At 50.7% G+C, this 11,748-nt stretch overlaps 1 protein-coding gene across 1 annotated transcript in view; it reads right to left on the reverse strand.

The window, feature by feature from the left end:
* SCN10A (sodium voltage-gated channel alpha subunit 10) overlaps positions 1-11,748 on the reverse strand; it is a 126,658-nt gene that overhangs the window by 55,227 nt on the left and 59,683 nt on the right. Inside the window, exons 17-21 of the mRNA XM_012934068.2 lie at positions 11,107-11,244; positions 9,599-9,722; positions 8,177-8,331; positions 5,220-5,393; positions 483-605 (exon numbers count right to left, since the gene is read on the reverse strand). Of these exons, the coding sequence (XP_012789522.2) occupies positions 483-605; positions 5,220-5,393; positions 8,177-8,331; positions 9,599-9,722; positions 11,107-11,244 (714 nt within the window). The remainder of the gene's footprint in view (positions 1-482; positions 606-5,219; positions 5,394-8,176; positions 8,332-9,598; positions 9,723-11,106; positions 11,245-11,748) is intronic.

The following is an 11,748-nucleotide window of genomic DNA, read 5'->3' on the forward strand; positions in this document are numbered from 1 at the left end:
CTCAGGCCCCACCACTTCTTGCTGGGGCCCACTTCTTTCTATGCCCCCCTGGGACTGTCTCAGGAGTCAGTGCCTTTGGGACAGCAAAGGAAGAGGCTAACCAGTACTCCCATGCAGAAGGCTCAGGCACTTTTTTTTTCCTTTTGGGTCACACCCAGTGATGCTCAGGGGTTACTCTTGGCTCAAGCACTCAGGAATTGCTCCTGGCATTGCTTGGGGGACCATATAGGATGCTGGGAATTGAACCTGGGTTGGCCGTGTGCAAGGAAAATGCCCTCCCCACTGTGCTATGGCTCCAGCCCCAAGGCTCAGATACTTGGTGATGAAAGGTGAGCTGGGACCTGTTTCCTGAACTCTGTTGTCCTGAGCAGCTGTCTGTGTTGACAAGTACACATATGCTCGCTCAGGGCTGGCAGGGTGTTGAGAGGGAAGTTGCATCCAAGCCTACAACAAGACAGGGGCAGTTTGGAGAGAAGTCTTACCCTCATGCCTTCAAATCGAGACAGTGCACGCAGGGGCCTCAGGGCACGCAGGGTCCGAAGGGCTTTGATGGGTGCAATGTCAGAATACTGCAGGATCTTTGCTACCAGGCTTGTCAGTGAGATCTGAATGCAGGCAGAGAGCAAAAGCCTCACCCAATGGCTCCAAAGAGGTGTTTGGTCCAGCTGCAAGGATACTGGAAATTCCTCCCACCCCCAACTCTGTCTAAGTCATTTTCTGGGCTCCCAATTCTACCTAAGCTCTGTAGAGAGGTCTGTGGAGTCCAACCTATTCCCTTTTAGCCAAGATTTCTTTGATCATGTATCTAAGCTTTTGGGCATGAAAGACTCAGTCTCCTACCTTGCCTCTGTCCTCTAGAGGTCTGCAGGGGCCAAACTCTGAGCCTGTTAAATTACCATCCCTGTCTCTTGAGGGGCACCAGCCACATCCTAACACCCTGAAACTCTGATTGGCTTTCAGGGATTTGGAGAGATGATGAGCCCTTGTGGGAGTGATGCTGAAAATCTATTTTTAGAGGATCCCAAAGCAAGTCTCAACCAAATTTGTTGAGAAAACTGGGGAGAACACATCCTGGCCAGCATGCTGCCTAGATCCTGCTGTACCTCTCATTTTTGTGACCAGGGCAGTGTCTTGTGGGTCCCATCATACCATCTCCCTTTGTGAAAAATAGAGGACCAGACGTGGAATGCTCAAAGGTCTGGCTAGCCCCACAGCTCATCAGTGAGAGACCTGGGCATGGGCCATGAGACCCCAGTGTGGACAGAGAAGAGATCTAATGACTGACTGGTGAACCCTCATGGGGCATTTTTTCTGCCTTTCTCTCTTTCTCTTTCTTTTGCCCTTGAACCATACCTGTTTGTGTTCCAGGGCTTATTCTTGGCTCTGTGCTCAGGGATCACTTGTGGTAGGGCTCAGGGGATGCCACTGCAGACTGCTGTAGCTTAGCGTGGCACCAGGCAGTGTTGTGCATGGGAGCCTCTGGAAGGGAGGGTCATAGCTGGGGCTGGACCCCTATACTTTTGAATGGGTGCCTCACTCCATCAGCATAGAAAGGGCATGAGAAGAACCCCCTCCTTCCTTCATGCAGGGCTTCTGACATCAGCAGGGGGCACGCTGGACCCTCTTCATTCTTTTGTTTAGCACCTCCCTGGGAAGACTGCCTCATGTGATAAAATCTGCAAGTGTGTGTGTGTGTGAGGGGGGCTTTCGGGGTGCTGGGGCCTCTCCATCAAAAGCCTCCCTCAATGCCAGCTTCATTCATGCCCATGGCTCAGGCTGTGTTGCCTCCTTTCTGGTCTTTAATGCAGCATCTACCTGCCGATGCAAATCTGACTGTGACCAGGTTCTTCTCTTCAACCCCCCCTTAGTGCCTTATCATCCTCAGAATGCGCTCTACACTCTTTAGTCAAGATTAGACAGCCACTTTTCCAGGTATTTTTCCACCCAGATATTGGACCCAAACCAAACTCTTTCCCAAGTAACCCTGTGCCCCTTTAACTAAGAGTAAACCCACCTCCTACAAACCACATTCTTATGCTCTTTTAAGCCCTACATGTAATAACCACTACTTATGTAATGCCTTTCTGCTCACCCCATCCGCTGAGTGGAAGCAGGCTGGTGTCCCTGTGTCTCTAAGTTACTAATTATTTCTAGCAGTGCAAACCACTCCCCACCTCATAATGTGTTTATTTCTCTATGTGTGTCTTATCTGCTGGGAAATTTAAGTGTAAACACCTGGAGATAAGTTATTTTTATTTCTTGGCTTCTATTCTCTTAGAGCACTTCACAAGACAATCTTATAGTTAGTAGCAAAAATAAGCATTTGATAAGTTAAAGTAAAGTTAGACTCATGTTGGATGGCTTAAAGAAAGGTAATGAAAGAAGACTAGTTGCACAGAAGGTTGAAAGATTACTGGATAGAAGAATGGGTTAAGGAATCAACATGGGTGGAACAGTTGAAGAGAATAAAGCAGGAGAGAAAGAAAATAAAGAAGAAAGAAAATTATGGAAGCAAAAATGGGATGAGATGGAGATGAGGGTAGGATGGATGATTAGGTAGAATGATAGGTGAATAGTGAAAAGATGGAGTGCTGGACAGAGTATATAAACAGAAGAGTTGAGAAGGTAGGACAGTTGATTGGATGATAGGAGGATTGATGAATAGAAGGAAGAAAGGAAAAAGGAATCAATGAACAGATGGGTGGAATGAAGGAAAGACAGATGGATTAAAATCTAGCTTCTTAAATTGCGGTTGTGATACATATAGGTCATTAACATTTAGTAAATTTTTTTTTGTGGTGCCATCAATCCAACCATAGCCTCAAACATGAAAAGCAAGTGCACTACTGCTGAGCTTTATTCCTGAATCCTCCAAAATGCAGTTTATACATTGAAAACATGCGATCTAAACCACTGTGACTTTGTAATGTAGCTTTCAAGGTGACAGTTGGGGGTGGGTGGGGACAGAATATGGGAACATTGGTAGAGGGAAGTTGACATTGGTAGTGGTATTGGTGTTGAAATATTATGTTTATCTATAACTTTGCAAATAATTTTTCTTTAATTAAATTTTAAAAGCTTAAAAAAACAAACAAGCCAAAATGCAGTTTGTAAAGTTCCCCCTTCTCCCTGAAGTGTGGAGATTGTATCCAGGGCCTCATATAGGCAAGGCAAGTGCTCAACCACTGAACATCCCTACCATGGTCATGCAACTTAATGTATTTTTGGTTTTGGGACCACTCCTGGTGGTGAGCAGGGCTTACTCCTGGCTCTGTGCTCAGGGATCACTCCTGGAGGGGCTCTGGGGATCATATGTGATGCTAGGGATCAAGCCAATATTGGTAGTGTACAAGCCCTACCTACTGTGTTATCTCTCTGGCCCCAACTTTTTTTTGTTTGAAAATAAATTTGTCATTGTGAGATTGTAACCCAAACATGAAAGCTTGTAACTATCTCATGGTGATTCAATAAAATTTAAAAAATTTTAAGAAAAAGAAGAAAATAAATTTGTTTGTGATTTATTATTGGTAAAAATTTTATTCTTATACTATTTTATGTATCTATGTCCCCAGGGTTGCACAGAAATTTCTTGGGTAAAAGCGATCTTGAGTAGAAAAAGTAAAAGAAGAAAGAGTAGAATAAAGGATTAAATAAAGGAACAAAGGAAGAAGGAATAAATAAATGCTTGGATGGAAGGAGTATGGATGAATGACTAGAAGCTCACGTGATGGCTAGAAGGATGAACCAAAAGATAGAAGTATGGGATTATTAAAGACAAGTTAGATGAATGTATGGAAAGAAGGTTGGGATGAATGAGTGGGCATGAAAGAAGAGGATTGGTGGAAAGGATAAGTGGAAGAAGATAATATGGGTGGATATTTGAAAGGAAGGGAGAATGGTTTAATAGTGTGGAAGGAGAAAAAGATGGTCAGAAGGGAGAATTAGCAGAAGGATGAATGGGGCAGGTTTAGCGACTACTGTAGTCATCCACATTGCACTGCGTGAGATATAAGCAGGAGGGACTGTGCCCTTGATAGAAGTGGGTGGCCAGGACAGTCTTTGTCCTTTCATTGATGAATATCTATCTTACATGAACAAAATCATCACCTATGTTCAGACTTCAGGCCTTGCAGCTAGTCCCCCTGGTTCAGCGACTGACAATGCCAGCACATGAGCATATCAGGAGAGAAGAAAACGGAGTGTGCAGAGCATCTGGGGAGAACCTGCCAACACAGGAGGTGGGGTAGAAAGTTCTGTACTGGAACGTATCCAGCGGCAGGAGGCAAGCACCAAATGCAGACAGTGGCTGTGAGAGCGAGGGAGGCGGAGAAAAACACGGCCCGTGCCTCCTCTGGCCTGCAGGGACTCTCCACTGTGCAGCAGTGAATGCGCCATTTGAGAGCCTTCTTGCAAAGCCAGGAGGGCACTGGAGGGCTTGGAGGGGCTGAGCCAGGGGCGCTCACATCTGGCTTTTGAGGGGGGGTTCATAGGCTCTTAAGGGGGGCTGCAAGGCTCCTTGCATGTGTCTTATTTCGGGGACTAGCTAGCCCCGCTGAATTCAGGGTGCAGTATGCACAGGTTAGGAGGAGTCTGGACACATGAGTTGAGTCTGGATACATGTGTTCACCCTCATCCCCAACCCGCAGGGACTTCTCTGCCCTTTCAGGGGCCTGGAGAGAAGTGGGTTGGTCACATGTCCGTCCCGACCACACTCACGCATGGCTAGGAATGTTTGTTTAACTCCAATGCCTGCACCCTACCCAATGGGTTCTGAATCTCTGGGCGCAGGGAGACTTATCCAGCCCTTCAGGTGATTGGGGAGTGTTGCCAGGCCTGAGGAGCCCAGAGTCAGCAGGTGGGAAGATTCTCCAGCTCCTTTTGTGCCCTCACAGTGGGTGCCAGAGCCTAAGGGCCTTAAATAGTTCAGGTGTCAAATACAGTAAGGGGCAGTTACTGTAGTGGCCTGAGGCCTGAAGCTGGGGACTCACCTAAGCACCACCGTTGTACCTGGAGTGGAGAGCGCGTGGGTCCTAACATTCACCTGAGTGGAGAGCTAGTCTCAGCCTCACAGCTAAGGACTCCAGATTTTTCTACGAAGGGGCCCTTCCTTGAGGCCTGGGGCCTCTGATCTTCCTTCACACTGGCTGCAGCTATCTGGCTGGGGGGTGGGGGTGGGGGTAGGGGACACCCAGGCCAGATGTGCCCATCGGGCCACTTACATTCACAATGAGGAAGTCCAGCCAGCACCAGGCATTGGTGAAGTACTTCGTGAAGCCATAAGCTGTCCACTTGAGCAGCATCTCAAACACAAAGATGAAGGTGAACACCCGGTCCGTGTATTCCAGCAACTTCTTCACATTGGGCTTCTCGTCAAGGTAATAGTCTTCAAAGGCCTGAGGGCAAAGGACAGGCTAGTGGAATGCACAGTGCTGGGGCCCTGGGGATGGCGCTCATCACCCTTCCCTCGGCCCCTGGGAGGGCTTTGGTCACTAGCTTCCCTGTGTTGTCCTGTTTCCTCTGTTCTGGGGAAGGGAGGAGGCTTTGTACTACGAGACATAAGCGCCCCCATCCCCTGTCCCCCCCCCCAAACTTCTTCAGAGTCAATGGGGGAACATACAGCTCTGCTTACACTTTGCTGGGGTGCAGAAGGCCAGTGAGAAAGGATATCTTCTAGAACCGGATTTTGGAAGTGAACCAAAAGATGCTAACAGTGATGGGATTTTAAAATAAAAGCCTCCAAGAATATGCCCAGGCAGCTCACAACAGTGAGAGTAAGGCTCACCAATGAACCCCGGGTATAGAATATTCTGTCTCATGAGCATTCAGGAAAATTCAGAGGAAAAGTGGGTGTCACTTTCATCAGGTTGGGGAGGATGAAGGAGAATGGGTCGGGGTGGGTGGGGGAGCCCTTTGCAAGTGGTATCATAGAGTCGCAGCTACTCTCGGATATAGGGGTCAGCGCAGAGCGGTTCCGTCTTTGGTAATCCGTTGGTAAGTGAATCAAAGGTGTTAGAGATGCAGCTTTAGGAATTTATCTGAGGCACCCTGGATGCTGTGGGTGCCTCCTCCTTGCCAGCTGCTGTGAAGGATGGCTGCTAGCAACTCTCCAATACTTCCTTTACTCTGGGAATATCAGGCTGGCACTGGAATTCCTCAGAATCCGTGCCTCTTTCTAGCACCCTTTTCTGAATTGTCCCGTCTGCCTCACAGGCAATGCTCAGAGCACACCCTCCACAAATTGCCGCCCCCGCCCCCCAGGAACTCCTGCCTCTGGTCCCAGTCCTAAGCCAGACCCTCCAAAGCAGTGAGAGTGTCCAGACCTACTCGAAGTCAACATAGGTACCAATGAAGTAAAGGATGGCACAGTTTTACAGGGGCATACCCCCTGGCCAGGAACCAAGATACTAAGAACACATTTAATGGGAAAGTTGACTGAGAAATCACAGAACACACGGATGTGGTCTCACTTCTATAATATTGATGTCTTCTATGCATGAAAAGATGGGAAGGAAGTACTGCAAAATGTTTTCAAAGTGAGAATCTCTGAGTGATAGGGAAATGGGAAAGCTTTTTTCCCCCCTCCCTCCTTTGCATTTCCCCATCATTTTCAAAGGTTGTTTTTTTTTCCCCTTCAGTTGTTTCCTTTTTGCACTTTACTTTGTCAGATGAAAACTCATGCTATTTTTTAAAAAGTACTCAGAGTAAAAGCATAAGGAAGACTAAATTTGGTGCCAGCCTGCTCAGTCTCTTGGGGAAGGAGATGGGGAAGTGCAGTTTGGGCTGGGGCCTGCAGCTGGCCAGGATGAGCACTCCCGCAGGGAGAAGAGGGGAGCAGCTGGGGTGTGGAGAGAGGAGGGGAAGGGGAGCGGGAGTGGAGGAGGGAGGGCCCAGGGGAAAGACAGGAGCCAAGGAAGCAACGAGGAAAGCTCCCGGCAGCAGCAACACTGCTCATGAGGAAGCCTGGAAGGAGGGCAGGGGTGTGGAGGTGTGCAGGAAGCACCCCCAGCCTCCTGCCCTGGTCTCTATGCCCGGCAATGTTCTGGGCCATCCAGGTGGACTTTCATTGCCCTGGCCCGGGGCAAGAGGACACCTTAGACGCTTAGACGCTTCCCTTCCCTTCCGCTCTCCCAAGGTGGCAGCTACCTCCCTTCCACCTGCTGCCCCCTTGCTGGCCTTGCTTCCTTCCCTCCTCTCAGGCCCTGCCTTCTCAGGCCCAAGACTGGGGCCACACCTTGGACTCTCTCCATGACCTTCCCAGGAAAGGTGGCCTGTAAGGGGCTTCCTGAATATTTAGTAAATGAATGGTTTCCATAAAACACAGGGAGAAAGACGAGGAAAAAAATAAAAACAAACTCATGGAGCCATGAATCAGGGGAGAGGGGCTCTAATGTTCCCTAACTAACATGTGGGGACCCTGGGAGGAACCCCAGGCAGGATATATCTTTGGGTCTCAATAGACTTATCCATAAGTAGACTTATCCACTTATCCCCCATCCAAACAATGGGGGAATGATCTGTCCATTCCTGGGCTTCTACCCCTATCCTGGGAAGACAGTTGAGATGGTCCTGTGACCCCAAGACCCAGCACAGAGATTCAGCCTTCCTGATCCCATATCATGGGGCTTAGGTTGAACCTCCCAACTCTGAATCACTACGTGCTCATGGACCAGTAGCATCCCTTGGGAGCTTGATAGAAATGCCGACCCCTGGCCCCACCCCAGAGCTACCCAACCAGATGCTGCCCTATTTATTACAAGCCCTCAGGAGTACTGTTGTTGTGACAACTGTGCCTTGAGTGAAGATTAGGAGTGTCTGTAGCTGGATGAGGCCAGGGAACAGTCCTTTTTTGTACTGGGCTTTCAAAGGCCAGTGCATTTGGGAGCTCAGAGGGAGGCTAAGGAGGGGGCGCTGGGGTCCAGTGAGAGCCGAGTGAGGCTCAGCCAACCAGCATATTTGTGGACATCTAGAGTCAGTTTCCCCATCAACAAAGGGAGAACTTGCTCGCTGCGATCTGCTGCCCAGACCCTGGCACTAGGCTCCTTTCCACCCACAGGAGAAAGTAGCTCAGGACCCACACAGGACGCAGGCGGGGGTGGTGCTGATGCAGCTCCAGAGCCTTTGGATTATGGACGCCCCTACCTGAGGGGCCTTGGGGCCAGGCGCCGCCTCCCCTTACCAGCGCGCCACTGCTGAGCAGGATCATGAAGATGATGAAGCTCTCGAACCAGCTGTGCTCCACGATGCGGTAGCAGATTTTGCGCACCTGCCAGGCCGTGGCCCATGGGGACTTGGTGGTGTCAACTTGGCAACAGGAACAGTGCCGGACACAGCCTGTGGGGAGAGGGACCCCACGGTGAGCAAGGTCTAGGGCAAGAAGGGTGACTAGAAGGGCAAGGAAACCACCTTTTTGAGAAACCCACACACCACCCTTTTGCAGAAACCTTCTCTCCTGGAAGACGAGAGAAGTTTCTTCACCCTGTTCCTCAAGAATTTCTTCCTACCGTCAGCCGTGCCTGCTCTGATGCCCTCACCAACTCTTTTTCTTCTTACAACAGCTACATGGAGTCCATCCTTGGGAACTGAATAGGCCCCAGGGGTAGAAGGCATCAACCTGGCGTGGCCCCCCAGTCTGATTTTGGTTGAAGGCCACCACCAGGCTGGGAGAGAGTCACGTGGAACCCAAATCCTGATAAAGATGTGGATTTATTTTCCTTTTTTTGCTTTTTGGGTCACACTGGGTGATGCTCAGGGGTTCCACCTGGCTCATGCACTCAAAACTTACTTCTGGCAGTGCTCAGGAGGCCATATGGGATACTGGGAATTGAACCCAGGTCAGCCATGTGCAAGGCAAATGCCCTACCCACTGTGCTATCACTCCAGCCCCAAGATGTAGATTAAAAAAATGTTTTTTTTTAAAAAAATCTGCACCTTTAGAGCATGAATTCTTTATTCTTTTGTTGCATTTCGCGATAGAACTCTGCCACTGTAAACAGTGAGAAAAAAAAGAGTAAAGATTCAATTTATACTTTCTCCCCCTCTAACTGGGATCCCCAGGCAGTGGGGCTATCAGGATCCCCTTAGCACATGGGGGGGCACCAGTGCTTAAACTCATAGCCACGTGCTTGCTAGGCCAGCACTTTGAGCTACTGTCTTCCTGGCCCCCTAACGCTCTTTCTTAAAGAAATCTCCCCCAAACTTGAGGGACACACAAGGGATGCCCTTGTGTGTCTTGTGTGAGGGATGCTCTTGGCCGTCTTTTGGATCTTTATGTGCCAAGTCAAGAGCGCCAATGCCAGTGACTCTCCTTCCTCTCCAACCTGGTCAGTGCCCTGGAGAATGATGAGAAAATCCTAAGGTCTGTTGATCATGTCTGACACCCCTGAGGCCCAGCCACATTGCTGAGATGCTGTGAGTCGTGTCAGATATGGGCCCTCAATCCTGGGGTTGGGCCAATGAAGGCTCTCAGCAGTCTGCCTCCTGTGGATCCCCGGGCCAGGCCCTGGACACTGGACACTAAGGAATCCAGATGTATGCTTGCTGACCTGCAGCGGGGCCCTCATTCAGGTCATAGGGACGAGGTCCATGCCGGGCCCTCTACCTTTTGTGAAGCAGTCGTCAGGCACCTCGAGGTCCTCAGCCAGCTCCGGGATCTTCCTCAGCATCTCCTCTGGATCTGGACAGTCCACGGTGCTACCCTCGGAGGAGCTGGTGTCGTCTCCCCCCTGCAGGGCCAAGCCCAGAGCAGTGTGAACCCAGCTCCCCACGGGCCATGCCCATGGCAGGGGGTGTCAGGGAGAGTCCCTCCCCACTCAGAACCCACCCCAGAGCCTCCCATATGTTTGGTGTTCAGCTGAGACCCAGCATGACAGAGTTCACTGTGCATGGCTTGAAAGCTCCAGGCCCCTGATGGAGGGCTGGCAGTGACCCGAGACACCATAATTACCCCCATAAAGACTCTCAACATTTGCTGGGCTTGAATATTTAATCACGGAGCAAAGCTGCTGGGGCCCTGCTGCCCGGCCGGCAAGGCCAGCCCTATGTCTCCAGATGAATTCAATTAGGAGTTAAAGCCGCTCTTCTATTAGGAAACCTGATAGCGAGGCTAATGGACCCAAATGGTGGGGTGGGTCCTCATCTGTCACTGTCAGGCCCCTCCCTGCCTGACCAAGGTCATGGACAAAAAACACAAACACAAACAAAAGCAACACAACAACATCAGTAGAACCTGAATCATAACTCCCCCCACCCCCAGCTGTTCTGTACCAGGAAAACCAGCTGATGCGGAAGATGGTGGCTGCCCCCACCCAGGGGACCCCAGATCCTGGCTGCCCTCTTTTCTCTTCCCGGTTATCCTGGCCCAGGGGCGCAGGGTCGGTGGCTGCCTTTGCTTCCGCTGCCTGGCTTGATAATGTGGGCCCTGGAGTTTCTCCTTGGCAGAGCCACGCCTAGAGCCGGTCCCAGTGGAGTGATCAGGTGTCAAGCGACAATGAAGTCAGTGGTCTGGGCTCCTCTTTCCCTATGGGCTTGTTTTCTTCAGGGAAGACCAGCAGGTTTGTTTTACCTCCCGTAAGCTGTGGCCGCCCGCCACCCCGTCCTCCCGCCCGGGAGTGAGGCTGCCAGTGCCCGCTCACCGGCAGGCAGGCCGCTCTCACCAGCAACTCTGTGACAGCGGAGAGCGGGGGCCGCAGGGAGCCCTCTGCACCTGTGTTGTTAACTGTGCTGGCTTTTATGTGCCGGCTATCAAAGATATTTGCTGTTCTCCTTGCTTTATCTTTTGTCTCATTTTTTTCCCCTGACTGCCACTTTCTGGGCATTTATTCCATTTCAGGCAGGTGCGAACCTCTTGACAAGCAGTAGTATCTCCTCGAAGCCACCCAAGAGGCAAACGGGCCTGGTGAGAACTTGGTTCCGAGGTCCCCAGCCGGAGGCATATGGATGAGCTGCCCAGGGCAGAGAGGGACTTACTAGGGCCTCCGGGAGAGGAGTGAGGGGGTGTGCTGAGGGGGTCTTGAGAATTCCACCCTAGCCATCCTCCAGCCCCACCGTGCCCTGAAACCTGGTGCTCTTAAACCACCCCCTGCCCCTAACACAATCTGACATATGTACCTCAATGGGGCGCTCCGTGGTCCTGCTCTTCCACTTCTCACCCAGGTACGAACCCAGATCCTCAGAAGATGTTCTCAAGTCTGGGCTTTTAGGCGTCAGGGGGTCCTCACAGGTCTTGGCTTGAGGCAGCACCTCTGGCTCCTGAGACACCGTCCCCACTGGGGGCCCGTCCTCAGCAGACTGCTTCTAAGTTGGAAGAGATCATGCATGTATACATATCACAGTCTGCCAGAGCCAAGAACCTACTATATATGCAGCTCACATACACACATACATGATTCACACATGCATGCGAGCACCCCACAAGTGTTGGACGTGGGCCTGGAGGCTCGATAGCTAGATAGACCTGTTTCGACTCTTGGCTCCGTTGCTTGCAAAGCAGGTGGCCTTCGGCAAGCCACTTCACCCCTGATCTTCATTTTCCCATCTGCCAACCAGAGAAGGCAGGATGGGCTTCGCTCTGGCATTCTGATGCTCATGCTAAAGCTCGACTCTGCAGATGTCAGCCCTGACCACGACTCCTGGTCCAGAATGGCAGTGAACTCGGCTGTCTGGAGTCCCTCAAAATCCCTCCAGTCACCAGAAGGGCCTCTGAGTGGAGACAGCTTTCACAGGGTTTGTGGTCTTTACTCAGGAGATGGT

The sequence above is a fragment of the Sorex araneus genome, chromosome 4 (genome assembly GCF_027595985.1).
Source record: "Sorex araneus isolate mSorAra2 chromosome 4, mSorAra2.pri, whole genome shotgun sequence".
NCBI classification, from domain to species: domain Eukaryota; kingdom Metazoa; phylum Chordata; class Mammalia; order Eulipotyphla; family Soricidae; genus Sorex; species Sorex araneus.